The 22,751-nt window shown below is 51.2% G+C and overlaps 9 protein-coding genes across 9 annotated transcripts; 5 read left to right on the top strand and 4 right to left on the bottom strand.

The window, feature by feature from the left end:
• Nucleotides 1-78: 78 nt before the first annotated feature.
• On the top strand, nucleotides 79-3,414 carry AA0111_g527 (hypothetical protein; the record flags this gene model as incomplete). The annotated part of the gene is made up of 5 exons (XM_028651363.1): nucleotides 79-367; nucleotides 501-1,330; nucleotides 1,377-1,890; nucleotides 1,937-3,285; nucleotides 3,343-3,414. The coding sequence occupies 5 exons, from the start codon at nucleotides 79-81 to the stop codon at nucleotides 3,412-3,414; spliced, it is 3,054 nt and encodes a 1,017-aa protein (XP_028512114.1).
• Nucleotides 3,415-4,112: 698 nt separating this feature from the next.
• AA0111_g526 (hypothetical protein) lies at nucleotides 4,113-4,840 on the bottom strand (the record flags this gene model as incomplete). The annotated part of the gene is made up of 2 exons (XM_028651352.1): nucleotides 4,113-4,403; nucleotides 4,454-4,840. The coding sequence occupies 2 exons, from the start codon at nucleotides 4,838-4,840 to the stop codon at nucleotides 4,113-4,115; spliced, it is 678 nt and encodes a 225-aa protein (XP_028512113.1).
• Nucleotides 4,841-5,825: 985 nt separating this feature from the next.
• Nucleotides 5,826-6,086, bottom strand: AA0111_g525 (hypothetical protein; the record flags this gene model as incomplete). Its single annotated transcript, XM_028651341.1, has 1 exon — nucleotides 5,826-6,086. The coding sequence occupies one exon, from the start codon at nucleotides 6,084-6,086 to the stop codon at nucleotides 5,826-5,828; it is 261 nt and encodes an 86-aa protein (XP_028512116.1).
• Nucleotides 6,087-7,314: 1,228 nt separating this feature from the next.
• AA0111_g524 (Acyl-CoA desaturase) lies at nucleotides 7,315-8,737 on the top strand (the record flags this gene model as incomplete). Its single annotated transcript, XM_028651330.1, has 2 exons — nucleotides 7,315-8,110; nucleotides 8,166-8,737. 2 exons carry the CDS (start codon nucleotides 7,315-7,317, stop codon nucleotides 8,735-8,737), a joined length of 1,368 nt encoding a protein of 455 aa, XP_028512115.1.
• A 231-nt stretch (nucleotides 8,738-8,968) lies between these two features.
• AA0111_g523 (hypothetical protein) lies at nucleotides 8,969-10,328 on the bottom strand (the record flags this gene model as incomplete). Its single annotated transcript, XM_028651319.1, has 2 exons — nucleotides 8,969-10,156; nucleotides 10,206-10,328. 2 exons carry the CDS (start codon nucleotides 10,326-10,328, stop codon nucleotides 8,969-8,971), a joined length of 1,311 nt encoding a protein of 436 aa, XP_028512110.1.
• Nucleotides 10,329-10,495: 167 nt separating this feature from the next.
• On the top strand, nucleotides 10,496-11,479 carry AA0111_g522 (Eukaryotic translation initiation factor 3 subunit K; the record flags this gene model as incomplete). Its single annotated transcript, XM_028651308.1, has 3 exons — nucleotides 10,496-10,665; nucleotides 10,861-11,384; nucleotides 11,436-11,479. 3 exons carry the CDS (start codon nucleotides 10,496-10,498, stop codon nucleotides 11,477-11,479), a joined length of 738 nt encoding a protein of 245 aa, XP_028512109.1.
• Nucleotides 11,480-12,651: 1,172 nt separating this feature from the next.
• On the top strand, nucleotides 12,652-13,248 carry AA0111_g521 (hypothetical protein; the record flags this gene model as incomplete). The annotated part of the gene is made up of 1 exon (XM_028651297.1): nucleotides 12,652-13,248. The coding sequence occupies one exon, from the start codon at nucleotides 12,652-12,654 to the stop codon at nucleotides 13,246-13,248; it is 597 nt and encodes a 198-aa protein (XP_028512112.1).
• A 2,590-nt stretch (nucleotides 13,249-15,838) lies between these two features.
• On the top strand, nucleotides 15,839-16,816 carry AA0111_g520 (hypothetical protein; the record flags this gene model as incomplete). Its single annotated transcript, XM_028651286.1, has 4 exons — nucleotides 15,839-15,859; nucleotides 15,911-15,938; nucleotides 15,999-16,255; nucleotides 16,304-16,816. The coding sequence occupies 4 exons, from the start codon at nucleotides 15,839-15,841 to the stop codon at nucleotides 16,814-16,816; spliced, it is 819 nt and encodes a 272-aa protein (XP_028512111.1).
• A 962-nt stretch (nucleotides 16,817-17,778) lies between these two features.
• AA0111_g519 (Phosphate-repressible phosphate permease pho-4) lies at nucleotides 17,779-19,559 on the bottom strand (the record flags this gene model as incomplete). The annotated part of the gene is made up of 2 exons (XM_028651274.1): nucleotides 17,779-18,215; nucleotides 18,272-19,559. The coding sequence occupies 2 exons, from the start codon at nucleotides 19,557-19,559 to the stop codon at nucleotides 17,779-17,781; spliced, it is 1,725 nt and encodes a 574-aa protein (XP_028511683.1).
• Between the last annotated feature and the right edge of the window lie 3,192 nt (nucleotides 19,560-22,751).

Genomic DNA, 22,751 nt, shown 5'->3' with positions numbered 1-22,751 from the left:
ACGTCGCGCGAGGCCGCTTTGGCGCGACAAACGGGAACACTTGTACACGCGCCCCTGGCCGCACACCCACCCATACATATGGCTAACGAGGACGGGTGCGGGTCATCTTCGTCGCTTGCTCCCTCGTCCGTCCATTCTTCTTCTGGAACCACGCGACACGACCCTCTTTCCGTCTCTCAAGGCAGCTACGAGTTGCAGGTTTTGCCTGGGAAAGCAAAGAAAGCAAGGAACATAGCCACATCCGAAACGACTTCTGATGACGATCTTGATCTGCCAGCTGGTCGCCCCGATAGTCCTACACGATCCGTCAAGAAGGCAATGTCAAGAGTACCTCTTCTGGTGAGATCGAGCCCGGCGCAGGGAACAGGTAAGCAAGCTATTGACTGCTGTCAAGCGCCATGGTCGTTAATCGCCCCCTCGGCTCTGGACGCGTGCATAAGTCCCACGATGCACAAGATGCACGGAATCTCATTCGCTACACGTGCTAACTTCGACCCCAGGGTCATATGGCGGCCTGCCTATTTTTTCTTCCAGTCCAGAGGAGTCTGATGAGAACAACGTAGTCAATGAGTCAAGAAAGAAAAAAGGAAAGAGCAGACTTTCGCATAGTGAACCCACGTTACTCTCGGATCACAACCACGATGATTCGATACGGAGTGAACCAATCCTTTCAAGCACTAGCAAGTCACGTCGTAGGACGGGTGACGCTGATCGTAGCAGCACGACGCTTGGTGTAGCCTCCAGCGGCCAGGAAGAATGTCGTTTCGAAGCGAGGTTCAACGCCAGCGGCCTCGATCCTTCTACAGCTGGTGCGCCACTGTTTGACAACTCAACCTCTTCGAGCGGTACGCTAGACGACAATGAATCTTCCGACGACGACCTACACGATATGAAGGGTAATCCGTCCGATAACTCGCCCTACGCTCAAGTCAGGGCATCCGTTGCTGCTACTGACAACCTGTCTCTGTCTATTGATACCCCGCGCATGTGGTTCCTGTCGATTCTGTTTTCCATTGCTGGTTCTTCAACCAACTTGTTCTTCTCCCTACGATACCCTAGCGTTAGCCTTACTCCTATTATTGCACTACTACTTGTTCATCCTCTCGGTCTGCTATGGGACCAACTTCTAAAACGACACGACGACCCTGAAGAAACCTTCATCGATGGTTGCGCTCAAACAACCTCACACCACCCCCAATCATCACAGAACAAAGTCACCTGGGCACGTCGACTACGGCTCTGGCTTGCTCAAGGCCGCTGGAACGAAAAGGAACACTGTTGCGTATACGTCAGCAGCAATGTATCCTTTGGCTTTGCCTTTGCAACTGATGTAAGTGTATTGGTGAAGAGGAGAGGTATATGCTAACGTTCGCAAGGTCATCGTCGAGCAGGTCAAGTTCTACAAGCAAGACCTCGGCATCATGTATCAGGTACTGCTCATCCTCTCCACCCAAATACTGGGCTACTCCCTTGCCGGCATTACTAGACGTTATTTGGTCCGGCCCAGCGGTATGATATGGCCAAGCACGCTGGTATCCACCGCTATGTTTACCGCGTTGCACAAAGATGAGAACAAGCCTGCCGATGGCTGGACCATGGCTCCACGAAAATTCTTCAAGCGCATATTTCTGGGGTCCGTCGCATTTTACTTCCTACCTGGTCTCCTGTTCCCAGCATTGAGTTATTTCAATGTGATCACCTGGTTCGCGCCAAAGAGCGTTGTCGTCGCTAATTTATTTGGAATCTCGTCTGGCCTTGGATTATTCCCAGTGACTTTCGATTGGGCGCAAATTGCGTACATTGGTTCTCCCTTGATCACCCCATTCTGGGCTGCCATGAACATCCTTGGAGGACTTGTAATGGTTATGTGGATCGCAGCCCCAATCATGTGTAAGTATTCCCAAAAGATTATGATCACCTGCGCTAACAGATACAGACTACAAGAACGTCCTTTACTCTTCGTACATGCCCATCCTCTCATCCGCCGTATGGGACAATCGTGGAAAGCCGTACGACGTCAGCAAGATCTTGACCGAGAACTTCCTCTTCGACGAAGAAGCCTACAAACAATACAGTCGTGTCTATCTTCCGATTACCTACGTATTGAGCTACGCCCTGCAATTTGCCGGTCTTACCGCTCTGCTTTCGCACACTGGGCTATGGTACGGAAAGGATATCTGGAGGCAATGGCGTCGCTCCTGGGCTGAGATTCGTAAGGAGTCGGCTCAGGACTACCAGCCATTAGTGAACGGATCCGATGCTAACAATCGTCCGGGCTCACCTGCAATGCTCCGACATAGGCCGAGTACGACGTCAGAACCGGACGTGGAAGACCTACTGTCCGCGGAAGACGTGCACAACCGTCTCATGCGCAAATATGAGGATGTGCCACTTACCTGGTATCTTCTAACAGGCATTAGCATGGCCGCTGTCGGCATGTTCGTCGTCGAGTACTACCCTGTCCACTTACCCTGGTACGGTCTCTTGCTAGCTCTCGGCATTGGCGCGGTTCTCTTCGTCCCCATTGGCATCGTTATGGCCATCACGAACCAACAAAGTAGCATCTACCTTATCTGCCAACTGATCTGTGGCGTTGTCTTCCCCGGTCGGCCCGTCGCAAACATGGTCTTCACGACCTTTGGCTATATCTCATCCACACAGGGTCTGAAGTTTGCTTCAGATTTGAAGCTTGGTCACTACATGAAGATTCCTCCCAAAATCCTCTTCAAGCTTCAGCTTTCTGTCACCATTGTTTCCAGTCTGACGCAGATTGGTGTGCTCAACTGGATGCTAAATTACATCCCAGGTATCTGCACACCACAGGCTATCAACGGCTTCAACTGTCCAATCGCCCGCGTACACTTCAACGGAAGTATACTTTGGGGTGTTGTTGGACCAGGAAAGTTCTTCGGCCCAGGCGCACTCTACCAACACCTGATCTGGGCCTTCCCTGTTGGCGCTATTGCACCCGTCATAATCTGGTGGCTCGCCCGCGGAGACCGCAAATCTATTCTTAGTAAAGTCAACCTTGCCGTTGTGTTCGGTAGTCTGAGTTGGATTCCGCCAGCCACTGGGCTTAACTTCTCCGTTTGGGCAATCGTCTGCTACATCTTCAACTACGAGATTCGGAACCGGAAGAACGCGTGGTGGAAGAAGTACAACATGATGCTTAGCGCGGCCTTGGACTCTGGTCTTGCGTTTGGTGTCGTCGTCATCTTCTTTGGCATTGTGTACCCCGGTTGGATGAGTAACTTTAAATGGTGGGGTACGGAGGTCTACAAGCAGGTACGTTGCTCACAATCACATGGTCTTTCTTGATACAGTTTGCTAACATGTTTATAGGGTTGTGACTGGCAAGCCTGTCCCTACAAGGAAGTGCCAAAAGGAGGAACTTTCGGGCCCGGAAGGTGGTGATTCTATGATACACGCATTGACGTTACTAGCATTGGCATATGCATTGGATGACCGGCGTTTGGAGCAGTTTAGAGATAGACATGTTGTTGGATACACCACATCAATCGCTCGAGTGTTTTGAATAACGCACGCGATCTGCTATCATCATAAGGCGTCGTTGGATAACATGAATTCATTTTTTACTTCCTCGAATGACTTGGATGTGAACCAATTAAAAGATACACCTGCTTTCTACTAATTCGTTCGTCGTCTAGTCTACCTTTCTCTGTATTTCGCTGCAACATCAAAAGGATATCATCATACAATTCTATATATTTGGCCTCCCTGACTGCACCACTAACTCGAAGCATCCAAAAAGATGGTAAGCTCACCGTGGAATAGTGTTGAATGAATCATCGTCCGATGAAAGGGTAGCGTAGAGAGGGTCTATCTTAGAAGCACCAAGAAGTATGACGGCTGAATGGGTGGTATTTTAGTTATCTTTAGAGTTCTGTGTCAAGGTATGAGACATCATCACCCACTGAGGTATCTTCCTTCATGACAATACTGCGGTAACCTGCTCCCTCCTCACAAGGCTCCATGTGCTAGAAACATTGCGTGACATGCGCCCCAAATACATCCCAGATTATATCCTCCTAACGAATTTCTGCTGATCTTTCTCTCCTTAATACGACTACCGCATCTTGCTCTGCACACGATCAAGTCATCTTGATATCAGCCTTCAGCTCCCAATACCTGCCGCTGATCACTGTTGATGCCAGGATCGAGGCTCGCTTCGCCATGTTCACCTCCTCATTCTCGATCGTCATCTTTGCAACACCACCGTGGCACTCGAACTTGCCAGCCCAAACATCTGGCCACTTGGGGGCGGAGTAGGCGTTCCTAGCTGTGACCTTGAGGTGCCAAGATCCATCGTAGCCGATCAGGAAGCCGGCGACATGCTCGAAGCGGTATAATTTCATTGACTTGTGGTGTTCGAAGGTGCCAATCTACAAGAAAATCAGTGAATATAGCTCTAGTAGAAGATGTGACGACTCACAAAGACCTCGAGGCCCTTGCGCCAGATGACCAACTGTACATCCTTCGTACCAAACACAGCCTTGAAGGCGTTGACTGTGGGGTTGACGAAGGATCTGAGTGTGATCAGTGTCACGTTGAAGAGAGTAGTGACGATCGCATCTTGAAGTTTGAGTATTCCTTCATCCTTCATAGATGTAGTGTAATCCTCAATGTCGATGATATGAGCATGGCTGGTCGGCCCGCTCGAAGGCAGCCTCTCAAAGTCATCGGTGTAGGAAAGAGTGCTCTTGTCACTATCCCCGGAATCGCTCTTTCCAGGTGATTCAGGGCACTGTTTGGTGTCGATGGCTGTTGGAACCTTGTCAAAGTCGATGTCCATGGGGCTGGTGTCAGTGTTCGTCGTCATCTTTGCAGTGCGTTGGACTCCTAATTCGAGGCGATTGTCAGATGTAGAGGATGGTCATTCCTGTCGTTTGAGTCTTGTAGTTACTGGCATGGTACGTGAGATGTAGGTACAGTAGTCGTGCGCGCTAGGCGCTGAGGAGCGATGAGTTCTGCAAATATGAAGTGGTGAGCATGAAGTTTGACGAGGAGTGATGATCATAAAGAGTGAAAAAGTAGCTCTACGGGGAGTGTGCGTGTGTTTGATATGACGTGAGCTAGCAATGCTAGCGGTGCAGACGGTGAGAGCTCAAGGAAGGTGCGACGATCCTAGAAAGCAATGATGCTGTACGGGTTGTTTGCAAAGCCATGGTTCCGCGAGCTCAGAATCTCACAGCTCAGGCCTCACTTCACCGCTCCTCGCCTGCCCTTCATTGCAATGTCGTTCCCATCTCCATCACCTCACAATGAGCTTACAGGCTTATTTTGGACCGCGACAAGGCGGCTAGTCTTACTCGCGCTTCGATACTACACTCTTGACAGGCCCTACCTCACCATGCAACGACCTGGCTCCCTAGAGGATTATTTCCATTGTCAGCATCAGAGCTCGAAAAGCCGAGCCAACGCAAGATCCAATGACTGTCAGCCAAACTCGCGGCACAGCCAGCAAAGCAAAGAAGCATTCACCTATCTTGCAAGCAATCCATGCTCTCCCATTGTCATCATACACTAACCAGTTCAGATTTGGTGGTAAACTCCTTTGCCTATACGTAGGCCCAAAGCGTCGCCTGTTTTCGGCGCATCAAGACATGCTTTGCAAGCAATCCACCTTCTTCAAGAACCAGTACCAGACTGTGCGCAAAGACACTGAAGGCGAGTGTGTCATCTGTCACGAAGGTCTTGATGTCTTGGTTCAAAGCCTGGCGTACTGCAAGACATGTGGAAACAATCTGCATCGAGGTTGTATGAAACAATGGTTCGAGAACAACAAAACTTGTCCCACATGTCATTCAAGGTGGATCCCGTCGAACTTCCTTGATACCGCCAGTCTTAATGATATCGATGCCGATGGTTTCGACGTATACGTCCAGTGGCTCTACGGATGTACTATCCCAGTCTATAGGGCGGACAAGGGAGATGACGCACTTCGCTGCTTCAGATTGGTTCTTGCGCACAATGTGGGCGAAACCCTCGGAGACATCAAATTCTTGCAGGTCGTGCGTCAAGACATCGTCGAATGCAGCTTGAAAATGACGGACAAAGCTCGTCATCAGCTAATGCTTGTGGCGTACCAAAAGACAACTCGTCCCTGCGCCCTTAGACGATTGGTTGTTGACTTATTTGCTCTTCAGAGCAAATCGGATGCGTTGAAGCCGGTAGAGACTCTAGGCATTGTATTGAGAGACCTTATGAAGTGCTTAATGGACAGAGTGGAGGCTCAGAGCGAACAGGACGTGTGGAGTCTCATGAGTGCTACAGGGCACATCGAGCGGATCGAGGAGATGTGTTAGCAATAATTTTGAGACTTCAACCTAAAGATTGGGCAATAGAAGAAGATTAGGACACTTGGGATGATGCATGGATTGCACCAAAGCGCCGACGCTACATTGTACAGTCGCCCTCAAATGATCTGTGATTAGCCAAAAACTTTCAAAACCACTCAAGTAAGACAGAACTCCAGAGTACGGATCAATAGAGAAATCCAGCCCAGTTGCGTGTTAGGATGGAACAGCGCAGAATAAGTAACACTTCACATGCCTGCAATCACTGTGGAGTTTCAGAGAGTCATTAAGCTTCGGGCCTCTTTTGCGAGACATCTGCACCACTGAGCCGTCCATACCTTTTGACTCGCAAGAAACCATCGAAAGGAGTATAGCAGTTCCTCAAAATCGCGATTAGCCATGGAAAAGGGCATGGCTGTCACCAGCCCTCATAAGGAGATTGTCCACTGTAATTCGCGATTGAACATAGAAAGAAGTATAGCCGTCAGCAGCGCGCATAAAGAAGCGGACATGCCACGAATTTCAAGGATTGAGAGGTGGCATGAAGTCCGCGCCAAGGCTGTCGCATCTTACCCTGAAAACTCGCATCCCTCACCAGAAACAGGCTAGCACCTAGGTAGGCATCAGACAGCCGAAGAACGGCCACGTTCCTGCATGCGCCTAACCATACACGGCATTGTAAACTTCATCAACCTCAGTCTACCACTCCGCTCCACCAATGGCATTAGAGCTGTAGAAACTACACGACACCCGAGGAATCCGGATCGGAGGGTTTGGCGTGACCATCTCGCCGTTACGCACGTTGCTTTTGACCGACGATGGGGCTGAAAGAACCACGTTCTGCCCTGCATTTGGGCCAACAGTTGGTGTATTCGGAATGTTCCGGTCGAAGATGATGGAGGTACATATACCAAGCTATCGTGCTTGGAAGAGTAGGCTGCCTTGCATTTCGCTTTTTTTTCCTTCGTGTGGGATTGACTAACTCACGTCGTCCGTCATGGCCGCTTCTGACCCTTCAACGGGAAAACCTCCCACCCCAAAAGAACTACATATATCTGCTCAACCAGTCACTTTCGCAAATTGGTACAAGAAGATTAACTGGCTTAACACAACTCTCGTCGTTCTAGTCCCGACATATGGCCTCTACTTGGCACGTTCGACACCTCTCACTCGACCAACTTTGCTATGGAGCATCCTGTACTACTTCATGACCGCTTTTGGTATCACAGGTGGATATCATCGATTATGGAGCCACCGCTGCTACTCTGCGCGCCTTCCAGTACGTCTGTTCTTGGCATTTACAGGAGCAGGAGCAATCCAAGGTAGCATAAGATGGTGGAGCGCCAACCATCGCGCGCATCACCGATGGACAGATACGATGAAAGATCCATACTCGGTTATGCGAGGCCTGTTGTTTTCTCACATCGGTTGGATGGTTCTTAACAACGACCCGAAAATCAAAGGTCGTACGGACATCTCCGATTTGGACAGCGACCCGATCGTTGTGTTTCAGCACCGGCACTATGGAAAAATGCTTCTCTTTGCTGCCTGGATCTTTCCTGCGATGGTAGCAGGTTTGGGCTGGGGAGACTGGTGGGGTGGCTTTGTGTATGCGGGCATTATCAGGGCATGCTTCGTACAGCAGGCTACCTTTTGTGTGAACAGTCTCGCTCACTGGATCGGCGAGCAGCCATTCGACGATCGTAGATCTCCAAGGGATCACGTCTTGACCGCTTTGGTGACTATGGGCGAAGGATACCATAACTTCCACCATGAGTTTCCGTCTGACTACCGTAAGTCCATTTCTTTTCGATGTCATAAGGGTGATGATACTAACAACAGATCAAGGCAACGCGATAATCTGGTATCAATACGACCCGACGAAATGGCTCATCTGGATCATGTCCATAATTCCTCTCTATCCACTGACATACGACCTGAAGACCTTTCGCTCTAATGAGATTGAGAAAGGCAGACTTCAACAGCAACAGAAAGCACTCGACCAAAAGCGATCGAAGCTTGATTGGGGTCTCCCATTAGCTCAACTGCCGGTCATCAGCTGGGACGATTTTCAAGCCCAGGCTTCCGCCAACGGCGCCGCTTTGGTGGCTATCGCTGGAGTAATCCATGATGTTTCACCATTCATTGCTGATCATCCTGGTGGCAAGACACTGATCAAGAGTGTGGTTGGCAAGGATGGTACTGCGGTATTCAATGGCGGTGTGTATGAACATTCGAACGCAGCACATAATTTGTTGTCGACTATGCGTGTTGGTATCTTGCGAGGCGGTCAGGAAGTCGAAGTCTGGAAAACAGGTGCTGAGAGAGCTAGTAAAGACACCAAAGGCAATGGTATCGCCAGGGCAGGCGATCAAATCACGAGGGTGGCTGCACCAGTAGCAGCGGCTGTAGCAGCTTGAAATTTGTACGAAGGAGCTCGTTCCTACTGAGGGATACTCCATACTCAAGTCTTCCCTCAAGGTATGCGCTGCATTCTACACCAACACTAGGAAGCACAAAATACATGATATACCTCTCGGGTGCAGTACAGCTGGGTATACTACTCCTTAAAGACGAGCTCCTTTGTGATTGTGGGGTATCGAGATCATCGTTCAAGTCATCATTCGTCTGATATCTTACGTGATCGTCTCCTACTTCTTTGAAGCGACCTCCTCCCATTGGACACCAACCCATTCCTCCACATAGCCGACTTCGCCTTCTTGGACGTCGCTGGGCTTGCAGTCTTTGCTACATACTGCCATAATGATAGTGCCCCATTCCATGCCGTCGATGCTCATCTCGTCTGCCTCCAACTCGGTAATTGCATGTGGTGTTAACTGAACCTCGAAGACCCTATCCGCACCACACGTCGAACATCGAGGAAAGCCAGCTCCACCTCGTGAGGCCGCTGTCTTGACCTTTGCGTTCGACGCTGTACCATTCTCCGAATGTGGTCCCAGAAGCTTGCCAATAGCATCGTTGTCGCTGTACAGAAGCGGCTTGCCTTTGTACTCATAACGCAGCACTTGCTCGGAGTTCTCCCCAATACGATCTGCAAACTTCTGGAACGTCCTGTCCATGGACGACTCAAATACTTCCTTGTCTTCTTTCCCACCACCTTTCCCGCTTTCTTCAGTTTCCATATCCATAACCCGCACGTTTGCTGGTATTGATGGTTCTGAAGGAGCGTCTAGGGTCTCATATTCGGCGTCCAGGTGGTAATGTGGGAACGGCGTAGGGAAGGCCGAGTCTGCTGGCCATGGCTCATGTGGACGTGGGGGTTGCTGTTCAGACGGAGGTGGTGAAGACAGCCGAACTTTGGACGCGAATGTTTCCGGTAGAGTCGTGGAGGCTTCATCCTTCTTCTCCTCAGGCTCGCTAACTTGAACCGCGGGTGTAGGGCTGGATGTCCCGAAGGGATTTGCACTTCCTCCCGAAGAGAAAGGGTTCGCCGATGCCGCACCATTGGGCTTGGATGAGAAGGGGTTCGAGAATGGGTTCGCGGGCGTCGATGCACTTGTCCCATTCTTGACCCCAAACAGCGACTCGCCTATCTTGGGCTGAGGCTTTTCTTCTTTGACCTCCTTCTTCTCGACTTTGGCAGTAGTAGCCTTACTGCTCGCGCCTTTTGCGACGCGCACTCCACGAATGCCCCTCACGCTACCCTCCTTTCTTCTGCATGGTTTGCGCCGACATGTCCAGATGTAGAGTCGCCGTTCGTGACCAGGGAATTGGTCAGGAAGGTCGCCGTTGAGTTCAAGGAGGAGGCTAAGATAGCCATTACAGACTTTGCACTTTGCTAAGGCGCCAGAAGGGGCTGTCGCCTCATCTATCCAGCCCTACTATGATCATTAGACAGACTTCTGGCTAGGTCGGCATTGTGCGTACCGGTGCGCCTCCGATGTGGGAAACTGCGTCGCCCGTTGCGTCCTTTGTCGCATAACCCAGCAGCACATTTGTCTCGGTGTAGTCATCGCCGCCGTCTGAGGAATCGCTGTCGTAGGGCGCCATGGTGGTGTAAATTGGTAGATCTTGTTGCAATCAATTGTTTTGGCGGGGTCTAACTTTTTTGAAGATGACGCGGGGCTGCCCGGTGGCCAATGCGTCGTCTCGTCGCACTGAGCGAATTTGACCAAGCCTTCGACACCAACTCTTCGTCGCTCATCCACACAACCACCATGGGCGCCCCTTTCGACTTCGCGCCTGAGCGGCCGGATCACATGCAGCAGATCCTCGATGGACTGGATCGCTACAACCCAGAGACGACGGGTGTCTTCCAGGACTATGTCATGCAGCAGTGCGAGAACCAGACGTACGACTGCTACGCCAACCTCGCCCTGTTGAAGCTGTACGTTCCCCCTCTACTCAATCTTTCCTATGCTACAAGATGAATAAACAACCACAACGTTTCCTATTACCCGAGGGATGGGGACTGAATCCCCCCACCCGCTGAAGTTTATTATTAGCTCTATCTGACAGCTTTCTGCCTCTGCTATTGTACCTCCAGTACCATCGTTGCATCTCACTAACCACGATGCTGCAGCTACCAGTTCAACCCCCACCTCGCCCGTGACGAGACCATTACCAACATCCTCGTCAAGGCCCTCACCGTCTTCCCCAGCCCCGACTTCTCCCTGGGTCTGTCTCTCCTCCCCCCACACGTCCTAGCTCCTCTTTCCTCTTCATTACACAACCCAGCTGCTGGCGATGCCCCACTATCAGAAGCTGTCCAGAAGCTCAACGAGCTCAGGAATCTGCTCGAAGGTGCAGACTACGCCACATTCTGGTCCACACTTGACTCTGACGACCTGTACGCCGACTTGATTGCCGACGTATCAGGTTTTGAGGAGTTGATGCGCGTACGAATTGCTGCGACTGTCAGCCAAGCGGTACGCGAGGTTGACCGAAGCATCCTAGAGTCGTGGTTGAACCTCTCCGGAAGCGAGTTTGACAACTTCGTCGGAAGCGTGTGTGGATGGAACATCGATGGTGCCAAGATCAAGGTACCAATCAACAAGGACAACGAGGCTAAGGGCACCGTTGTCCGCGAGAATGTCAAGTTTGATCGTAAGTTTATTTACATACTGAGCACCAATTAGCTGCTAACAAACCTGGCAGAATTCGCAAGGGTCATTAAGAGGGCATACGAACAGCCTGCATGAGCGACACGATTTACAGTATGACGACATGAGGCTACGGTTTGCACGGTCGGCGTTTGAGGCGGACTTTAAAAATGCATCAGTATGCGACAGAAGCGTACCCGGCGGCCCTCGACAGCCATATAGGTTGACTTCGTTGGCTCTCTATATACCCCAAAAGTACGCCGCTATGAGCAAAGGCTTGGGAGGATAAACCCCCACAGGCCTAACAAAGATCCAATAACATCATTCCGACCAAACATCACCACTTCTCCTTTTTTCTTTTCTTAGTTCTAGATCTCCTTTCTGTCTCGGTTCACATAACCCAGTCCCTGCTGGAATACAGTGAAACACATCCCTATAGGCTCGAAGAAACCTGATCAAAACTCCCCAACCTCGCCAATCATTCCCACTTGTTTCGATGGCTTGCCAGCAAAATCTCCGATATCTGGAGCAAGCTTTGGGCTGTAACATAGCGCGACTGTTGTGTTTACCCGTACAGTGATAGGGAGTGGTGCCAAGCGGCTGCGCAACGGCCCCGTGAATTTCGCTTAAACTTACGCCACCTTCGCCTCAACCAGCCGTCCAACCCTATCAATTACAAGACTAGTAATATCTCCTTTGTGTTTACTCCTGCGCTGTACCGTACATAAAACCGTTGCGCGATGGCTTAGCTTCATTCGATCAGGCTTTGGCCCTGCCAGCTGGAGCTTGTTCGACATGATCGCAAACTGGAGTGTGCTTTTTGTGTTGATGAATGTAACGAGAGCCAGCAATACTATATGTCTGCAGCAGGTGCAATGGCTCGAATGGATCTCACTTTTTTTCTCTCACCTCACCTTTCACCTGTGTGAATTCGGCCTTCAAGCAAACGGAATCAGTAATCGTCCTGATTGTCGACTCACTTGCAGAACACCTGCCCATCCTTACTAGCGCCAACGTTCTACGCGAATCCTCGAAAGATTATCAAGCCAAACTCAAGTAAAGGCACTTGGAAAGCGTCGATAGGCTTCCCTTGGTCACGTCACACAAGCCATCTGAGCGTTGTCTCACTCGTGATCGCCTTTCCTTGACTATCGGTAACGCTCACGAACTCGAAAACACTACCACCACCGAGTCCACTCAGCAACCGAGATACAAGGTCTCCAAACGTTTGTCAGACGTACAGAACTTCTTCACAACCGACACCCACCATCATGTTTCTTCAAAGGCTCGTAGTCTTTCTCGTATGCGCCACCCTCGCCTTCTCATCCACTCAAGCCACACCACTTCCGTCACCGCAGCAGACCCTCTCTACAAGAGCCTGTACAAACGTCCCCACCAATCCATCCTTCGAGATTCCTTTGTTGACCCCATGGATGGACATGGTGACAGGCTCATGGTCCTCCCGCGGCATCTCCACCTCCCCTTCTCATGTTGGCGCACACTCAGGTTCCAACGTATATGCTGCGACATCGAATAGCTCGGAAGTGACTGCGACACTTACGTTATCGCAGTCTTACATTGATCTTCCAACCGGTGTGACGGTGGATTGCTACGCATGGGTCAGGGGAAGCAGGCCGAGTGGACAGACGCGCGTTGAGATCTTCCTAGATGGGGTCAGCTGTGGACAAGAGGTTCGGCTGGGAGTTGGAAACAAAGGTTGGAAGAGGGTCGGCGGCAAGGTCACGGTACAAGATGTGGTTCCAGGTGTTGGCCATTCGGTTGCGGTCAGTGTGCAAGGTGATGGCGTAGAGGATGAGAGTGGCTGGAGTGTGGCTGTGGACGATGTCGGTGTGGTAGTTGGGTGCTGAAGAGAAGTGGCAGGGCAGACATGACTTGAGTGACGAGGGTAGCTAGAGAAGAGGAACCAGACTATAGCTGGTCACCATGAACTTGGTTAATACAGACCAGTCTGTTAAAGGACGGTCTTTCCTAAGTAAGCAAGGTGTATGGTTGGCGAGCTTTACGAAATAAGAACTACTTTGACGTTCCAGGTGTTTCATTTCATCTTGTTCCACCATCGCCTCATTATATAACTATGTTGTTTACAAATGTGAAACTCTGATCAGTCATCACAGTGCTATACAGGAGTCTGGGTGTCAATAGTGCCAATGGACCCGTGGGTCAGTGAGAAAACGGCATGTTGGATAGTGATAAGCATGCAGGAAGTTGAGCAAGTGCCATTTCGCCATTGGGTTCGATAAGCCGGCCCTTTCACGTAGTTCGTTTGGAGCATGGAGGTACGGTATCTCCGCGTCCGACGGTCCTCTTCATTTACCAATGGTAATGTCGGGTTCGTCGATCCATCGGCATTTTCTTGGTGCAGATTATCCGGAAAATCGTCGATCTATCTAGATCTAAGCTACATCAAAATGGTGACTCTTTCAACTCAACCTCGGCTGCTTTTCGATCGCAAAATTCAGCCATCTCAACATCCTTGATACTCAGTCCTTTAGGATTGTGAGTAGTCCATTCGATTGAGACCCTGTTATACACGTTGGTCCAACGCGGATGATGCTTTTTGACTTTGCACTCGTCCGCAACCACCGACATAAATTGCCAAGCCTTTGCAAAACCACCAAATTGGAACTTGCGCTCAATACTCTGCCTTTTATTGATGATTTTCCATCTAGAAGAGAGCCTCTGTACTCGTTCAGGCAGGTCAGCGGGTTGGTTGGCGGCATATATTGAGTCGTGTGGTGTATTTTGTTTGGGCTGCTCAGCCGGACCAGATGGCGGACGAGAGTTTGAGGACAGTGACCGGAACCCCGTAACGAGTGCGTATCTCGTGTGAGGTATGGTAGTAGCCTGTCTCGGCCGGACATTTGTTTCGCGGCGGATCAGCAAAGACGTTTTGGTGCGACAGCGACGCTCGCACAACGCCTGGAACGATTGGCTGTGACTCGTAGGTTAGACGTGTTTGAGTTCTGAGGTCATCAAGGCGGGTGTCATGGCGCAGGTCAGATGAGGGATTGGCTTGTTCATCAGTGGCGGAAAAGTAATTGCTAGACTTACGGGATTGCCCGAGCTAGATTCTGAGGCCTTGTCATGGTGTAGATGCACTTGCTGGTGTTGATGACGACTTTGATCGCAGATACCGGGGTGTAGATGAACAAGGGTTCTTTCTGTGATGGAAAGCAAACAGCGGTCAATGAACTAATAGCGTACGATCAGCAGGAAATCGTTGACTGCAAGATGCACAGCAGATGCAAAGACGTTGCGGAATCAGGAGCGGAGTGGGAGTTGATCGCTGCGATGCGCCTTGCAAATGCGCTTGGACCAAGCATCTCCAAAATTGCCCAACGGCCATATATTTGCCCAATAAGTTCAGCAGGACGCTTGATGCTGTGAAATGCCAAAGCTCCTGCAGGGAACTAGGTAACTTGGAAGGAGTATGACAAGAATCTGGGAGTGAATTATCTGCTGATGCTGCATGTGCGCTTGGAGGGGCAGATGGGAGTCGTGACAGCACTCATCACGGCAAGAAAGCATCAGCAAAAGGGGGGTTGACAGCAAGAAACCGTGATGCAGCAGCAGATATCCTGATCTCAGGGCGCAACAACTCCTGCATTTGGTATCTACGGAGCCTTCGGATCTGAAAACATATATGTCCCGTATACAGTAATCAGACATGGCGGGACTAGTCCCAAAGAGATTAAGGTGTGTTCGACAGCTACCAGACGGTCGGGGTCGGGGAATTGGTAAGCAATCAGCGTCGCAAAAAGCAGGTGGATGGTCGGATGGAGTGCACAGCTCGTCGGAACCTTGCCGAAGTCAGGCAGGATATGGCAGCAGGGCGTTCATTTCCATGCAGCTGGCTCCGGCGAGTCGTGATGAGGAGGGTGGAGTGCAGCGAGGCATTGCATTGTCGTCGTCGTGGAGAGATCCCGCGAGGCCGACGGTGCCGCCCTACATATAGCGCCATCGCCCCGAGGTCTGTCTCTTCTTAGTCAAAGCTGCGTAATCCACATTTCGACCAACTGCATCGTCACAATACAGGTGAGCTGCCCCATCGTCCTACAACACGAGACGCGCAACCAAGATGCTGTCGCAACACTGCGCGCATGTCTTGGCGCCTGCGACGGATGAAGCTGACTCTCCAGCACAGGCGTCCTCTTTCACGCACTGCAGCCTGCCCATAGTCGACGGCCCCATTGTCGCGACGTCACCACCATCACGACCCTCACCGGCCGACCACGCCGAAGGACCATCGCTTCACCCAGCTGCCCTCTTGCGCGTATAGTCTCGCTTTGGCCTAGTACAGCGACATAACATCCCAGGCCCGTTTGCACGCTGCTGTCTAATCAACGCCACAACACCCTCGCCGCGGTGCTCCCGTCCGACGCGCCCTGAATGAGCCAAATCCTGTATCCCTCGAGCCAAACTGACACTGGGTATAACATGCAGGCATCGGCCGCTCAGGTAAGCTCTGCTGACTGTTTCAGGCCTTGCGCTGCTGACATGCCAATTCAGGATCAATCCAAGCCGACCATAGAGATGAGTTAGTGGCCCCCCCGCATCCGTACCATCCTGCCGATTACTAACACGTATCGTCATGAAGGCTTAAGAGAACATCTGCTCGCTGCCGGCGCTGGACAGCCCAGCGTGCAGCCTCTCCCCCAGCATCCTCCACACCCCCAACATTCCCAGCACCCGCACTCTGCTGGCCCGCCACACGCCATCGACCCAGCCATTGGGGGCTCCGCCTACGACATGAGCCAAGGCGGCCCTGACGATGGGAACACGAGTGAAGGTCGCTCCAAGGGACGGCGAGAGTTGTCGACCTCGAAGCGCGCCGCCCAGAATCGCGCTGCCCAGGTATGCCCACCGCGCGCGCATTCCTATGCTCCGCACTAACATTGCCAGCGCGCATTCCGCCAGCGTAAGGAAGAGTACATCAAACAGCTCAAGGATCAGGTCAAGGAGTTCGAGCAGCTATGCGAACTCTACAAGACTCTTCAAACCGAGAACTACCAACTGCGCGACTATATCATCAACCTGCAATCGCGATTGCTTGAGACCCAAGGCGAGATACCACCTGCGCCGGCCGGTGTAGATCTCAACCGACCACACGAGCAACCAAACATGCACCAAGCACCGCAACCACCACAGCCGCCCCAACAGCCCGAGCAACCACAGCAGCAGCAGCAACAAGCCTCCAGCAATAACAACGGCGGGCTTTCGGAGCGCCAGATTGGCGAGCTGCAGATGGCGGCGCAAGCAGCAGCGGCAGCCCAACACGGCGCATCTGGCAATAAGCACGCCAGCTCTGAAGGTTCGTACGACTATGCAGAGAAGCGCCAAAAGGTCGACGAGTCACCGCAAGGTCAGCACCCTGAGCCATCGTCCTCCTTCTATCCCAACCCAAACGCTTATTGAGAGAGCAGCCAGTCCGATCCATGGCTTACAGCTATAGTAGGCTCAGGTTCATCCGCTGATTACGACGCTTTCGTCAACGAGCTTCAGCAGTCGGACAAGCAGGCCGTATAGCAGCCACGCTTCCCTTACTATTCTATCACTATTTTAATCCGCTTCTCCCACTTCTCTCTTACGATGTAATGCATAGACCCTGAAGCCTGTCTACGCTCGGGCTGGTGGTATTTTGCGACGGGCGTATGGAGTTGCTTCATACATGCATGGTCAAGCTAGACTGAGCCATGATATGTTGTACAGGTTTCTGTACCATTACGGGAATACCGATATCTCTTGCAGCTTTTTGCTGCTCTACCCTTACACTTCTGCATCCAACGTGAAACCCAGCTCTACTATTTATCAAGAAGTCTTGAAAGTGAATTAACAGCTTCCGGACAAGGAAAAGACCGAGAGTAAAACCGACTCTTCGTATCCGCTTAATCATAACCAGTATTCTCCGACTACATTCGTTCCTTGAGACGCCTGATTTGTGGCTTGATATATCTAGCACAGTGTTTTGACGTGCAAAACAAGAATATTCACTCCCACTGTATACAACAATACTGTAGGCAACAACATACGTGGAGCTCCGGTCCGTCGATCTGTTGTCCGCTAGAATTATGTTGCTAGCATGGTAGGTAACTTTAATGTAAGAATCGCACATCAACATTTACTAACTTTGTACATCAAACATTGGGCACGGTGCCTTCGGCCGAAAGATGACACCTCCTCAAGTACACTTCGACGTCGCGCAGTCATCACACTTAAATCAGCCTTGAGAAGTTCACTGTGTGTACTCTATAGATTACGATTTGGTACAGTAAGCGATTGGTATCATCCGTCCCATATCATGCACCCTAAACCATGCGTTCTTTTCGCATTACAAGAAAGACGTCAAAACTAAAACTAGAAACAATGGCAAACAGCGTCTAGAAATGGGGCGTGTTGAGCGCCATAACCATCAAAAGACCTGAGATGAGACCTGCACCAGGCAAGGTGATGATCCATCCGGAGAAGATGAAGCCGACTTGCTTCCAGTTGACGGCCTTGAGATCGAAGTTGCAAAGCGCGACACCGATGGTAGCGCCAGTAAGACACTGGGTAGTGGAGACAGGGAGAGCGAGACGCGAGGCGAGGAGGACAGTAATGGCGGCACCCAATTCCATGCTGAATCCACGGGTGGGAGAGACTTGAGTGATCTTGTTACCGAGAGCGCGTACGATGTGGTATCCGTAGAACCAGAAACCGATACCGAGAAGAAGACCGGCGACGATGAGGATCCAAATGGGAGTGTCGGCTTCCTTGGTGACGACACCAGTTGTGTAGGTGTTGTACGAACCAACCCAGGGTCCGACAGCGTTGGCAACTGTGATGTGAGGTTAGCAGATGCATCAAGATGTAGTATGCAGGAATTTGACTTACCATCGTTGGAACCGTGGGCAATAGACATCATCATGGCGGAGGCAACTTGAGCGTAAGTCCAGAGATGCTCGACACGGTTGTCGTAAACAATAGCGCGAGAGTGGACATCGGCGAGATCTTTCTGGGTAACAACGTCACGAGAGACACCTTGGAGGAGGATGAACTTGGTCCAGTTCATGATCTTCTTGGGAGAGTAGAAGGGGAGGTGCTCGACGGGCTTCAACCAGCGCTCCTCGGGCTCGGGCTTAGCTGGGATGATGTGGGCAACGGCTCCATCGCGGGGAAGGGGACGGGACAGGCCGCGACCACCCTCAACATCAATGTTGTCGCTGTCACCGGAGGACTTATTGTCAACGGAGGTTGAGTGACCAATAGGTTTCTCGCCCTTGAGGTTCTCTTGCTCGCTTGTGGCGACGGGCGCTGACTTGGCGTAGTAATCGGTGACGACCTGGTCGCCCTTGCCGGGGAAGTAGATAGGAGGGTTCTCACGGTACAGAAGAGGACCGAGAGGAAGATGCCACGCCCTCAGTCTGGTGTCACCCTTGACAAGACGGCGGGTGAAGTAAGGGATGAAAAAGATGTAGGAGATGGCGAGCATGCCGAAGAAGACTCCGAGAATGATTCCGCAAGCCTTGCCAGCACCCATCTCCTCAAGAGACTCGCCATTTGGCAGCTCGTCAATGATGAAGAGAGCGAGAACACCAGCGGTGAAAGCGAGGTAGAAAGGAATCAGACGCATAGCCCACTTGAAGGGGTCCTTTCGATTGTGGACAGCGAACTTGATGGTCAAGAAGAGAGCGGCGGCGAAAGCGGCGGACAGGAAGGGCGCAATGACCCACGAGGCGGCAATCTGGGAGATGGAACCCTTCTTCCAGCCCCAGCTGAGGGGAGACTGAGCAGCAATACCGGCACCAGCGAGGGCTCCAACAACGGTCTGGGTAGTCGAAACAGGCATACCAGCAATGGTAGCAACAGTAAGGAAAACAGCGGATCCGACCTCAGCACATCCCATGGCGAGCATAAGAGTAGCAGGCACAGGCTTGAAGGTGTCGAGGGCGAAGATACCACTCTTGATAGTTCCAGTGACTCGGGATCCGAGAGCAACGGCACCCAAGAACTCAGTGAAACAGGCCAGAATACCAGCCTGCCACATCTTCAACGTTCTCGCAGCCACGGATGTGGCATATGAGTTGGCGACATCGTTGGCACCGTTCGAGGCCGACGAGGCAACAAAGGCGATGGTGGTGATGGCTAGGATCCAGTCGTACTTCTTCAAAGCGGGAGCCATTGTAGGAGCAGGGCGGCAAGCAGTTGCGCCGATCGACTGGTAAGGCTGAGTGTTTGTGAGGTGTCCTGGGAGAGGAAGTGTTCAATCGGTCGAGTGCATGGGAGCTTAAGTAGGCAGTATGGATTCCAATGGGTGGGATCTTGGCGGCGAGACGATATTTCACTAGCAGTGAGCGTTTGTGGACGTCTGACGGTATTGCCTGCCCCATCGAGGCGCGGTGGATCACCGAAGCCACAGTGTCATGCTATTCGGCTCTGGTCGTGGTCTGAAGCCTAACAGATGGGCATTCTCTGGACCTCCAGCTCCGCTCCGCGCTGACCATACTGGACAACAGGTCACGCAATTGGTGCAGAAGATTGTAATGGGTCTCCAAGAACCGGCCCACCTGCATGGCATGTCTTTGACGCGTTAAGTCTCCGCCGTGCCTCGTCGCTCCTCTTCGCCATCGCCATGGTCGAACGTGGTCCAGATCAGCGAACGAGAGTCCGTCGTTGTACCACGTTCACTTGGCGCCCAGTCCGCCCAGGCTTGGGCCAAGACGGGCCCCGTTCCTTCGAAATTTCTGACAACCCCAGATCGCTCTTTCCACCCACGAATGCGCTACCGTCCCAGCCAATCACAGCTCTTCCTCATACCCCGTGGGAGGTCCACGCCCTCACAGCGTGCGACAAAGTTGATGATGGATGAGGCATTGTATGGAGGGACTGCACGAACTTATCTCTCGAGGTGCCGCATAGCCGTCTTCCCGCCCGCCAGCCGAAGCCTGACAAGGATTGCCGAGGCAGCCTTCGTCGTGCTTCGGTGCCGCTATGTCTTGAGGCAAGCCTTGTCCACCAGTCCAAGCCTATACCCGAAGACATGTGGTGTACCTTCTAGCAATGACTGCCTTGATACGTAAGGGAAGAGAAGGATTGGCCAGACCGAGTGGGTGTTATGACTTCAGTGGAAGACTATCACACGGACATCGCGAAAAAGTACTGCGAGCTGAAGACCAACGATGACATTTCCGCGCTCCAGGCTCATAGTAAGCATGTACGACAGCGTAGAGGGTCGTTTGTCAAACGCCGTGTTAGGTAAGCCAGTCACACTTGCAACCGGTCCTTCAAAAGCTCTTCTCTCGCATTTCCTCTGATCTCTATTACCTCTCAACTACATCGAACCACACAGTACCACCTTCACACACGCACAGTTGTCTCCACTCGGCCAATTCCGTAATGCGAGGGTGACTTGTTAAGCTAGGAATTATGCAAGAGCCCGCTGTAGCCCCGATGTTAAACAATATCCTGTCTATCTTTATATCGGATTCTGCCGTTCTTCCCTGCATAATTGTACCCGCTACTAACACCCAAATCCATGGTAGAGACACCGAGACCCACTCGTGTCTGAGGGCCATAATAGCTTACAGGGCCCACGGCATGCAGGGGTTAGTGTAGCGGCCTAAAATCAGAACATATCATCGCATGGGACAGAGTCATGGAATCTCCTTGTGCCACTGTCTCAATCGCTACTGACTATGTATACTGCAAGACACTTACTTCCATCAACGAAGACACACACGGAGCTACAACTACATCTCCCATCGTTCCAATAGTGGAGGAGTTGTATACCAAGTACATTGAGGAGAGCCACGGCACTAGTACATACTTCTACAATGTTTGACAATAGTACAGCTGAAGAAGAATGTAGTTGATTTCACCTCGCACAAGGAGCAGACGGCGGCTGCGAGCTCAGCCGGGAGTTCTGGTGGTGGCGCTGCTGCTATATCTGCTTCAGAAGCGCCGAAAAGGTCCTCGAAACCGGGCATTTCAAGATCACGAAGAAAAGAGATAAATTTAAGTGTATCAAAGAGAAAAACTAAACATACCTTTAGAAAGAATTACTTCTTCTTACCACAACGAAGCATATTAAAAGCTTGTAGACATACATAGGAAACGCAGAAGTCTACAACACTCTTAATGTTTACGAGGTTTCTTCTTATGAGCTAATGTAGACTCTAGCAGTATCTTCCACAGTTGCAGAGCGTCTGCATACACTGTTAGTTCTTCTGTATGCGCGCTGCCGGGGTCTGATGTGATTAAATGTTAAAATTGACCTTTGTTCGGCTCCCGAGGTAGATGTTGGGTGTGGAGAGCGAGCCTGGTGGAGGAGATCGGGCTGCTTAAGGCTACAAACTGGGAGGTCTATTAAATAGTCTCATTACCAGGGTTTAGTAGGATGAGATGCTCGATCAAGCACCCGCAGCAGCTACTATACTGTAGAGTAATGTTTGGGGGGTAATCGTTTATGTCGAATATCTTGACTGGAAGCTGCTTCACTTACTATTTCTTTACAAAGCCGGATTTTCCATCGTATGAGGTAACAGCACATAGAGACACGTTTCGATCCAAGGAGAACTAGGTCATCAGAAGGGGAAGTGATCCATTTAGGGCACTGATCAGATCCTGCATCGAAAGCTGAACGCCACGTTCAAGAGCTGACTGCAAAGTTGCACAATGACCGAAGAAAAGTTCAATCATTACACGACAGCATCGGTGCGCATCCGAGAGCTCCTAGAGTAGGGTTCGATACGATGTGCTCCAATCATAACGCCCACAACACCAACCTGGAGCTCAACGAGATTGGTAACAATATCGATGCAGAGCATACTATGGTCAGTAGTAGGGTCAAGAACGGCCTCGAAACTTCTATCGGTACCAACACATACAATGTGGTAGCAGCAGTCAGTGTGAGTGAGGTGACTTTGGTATCTCACCTCACCACGTTAGTGTCTACCCTGGACGTAGGGGGTCGAAGACTTACCTCAAATTTGAGTACCATGAACCACGGCATTATGAATGCACTCAGCACGCACGAGAATAATGCGACATCTCGCCATGAGCATTTGACGACTGCCATGGACACGATCGAGCAAAACCAATGTGCACATTTCGAGGCAACGAACAAAGCATACGACACGACCGCCTCAGCCGCTCAAAGGCCTCGCCAGGATATCTTACATCTCAGACGGAATACGAACAAAGTAACAACTGCTCCCAGATTCCCAGTCCGAATCTCATAGCGTATCGCGGAGGTAACATTCCTACCAGCTAGATCACAACGAATGCGACAGATAAATGTATATTCTTAGCGGAGCCTAAAGATGTCTGACAAAAGCGAGGTGCAAGTGGAAATTCATAACGAATTCTGTAATTA

This window comes from Alternaria arborescens (assembly GCF_004154835.1).
Source record: "Alternaria arborescens strain FERA 675 chromosome Unknown contig_1, whole genome shotgun sequence".
NCBI lineage: Eukaryota > Fungi > Ascomycota > Dothideomycetes > Pleosporales > Pleosporaceae > Alternaria > Alternaria arborescens.
Note: the sequence above shows the minus strand (reverse complement) of the source record. Positions and strands in the feature narration are given on the sequence as shown.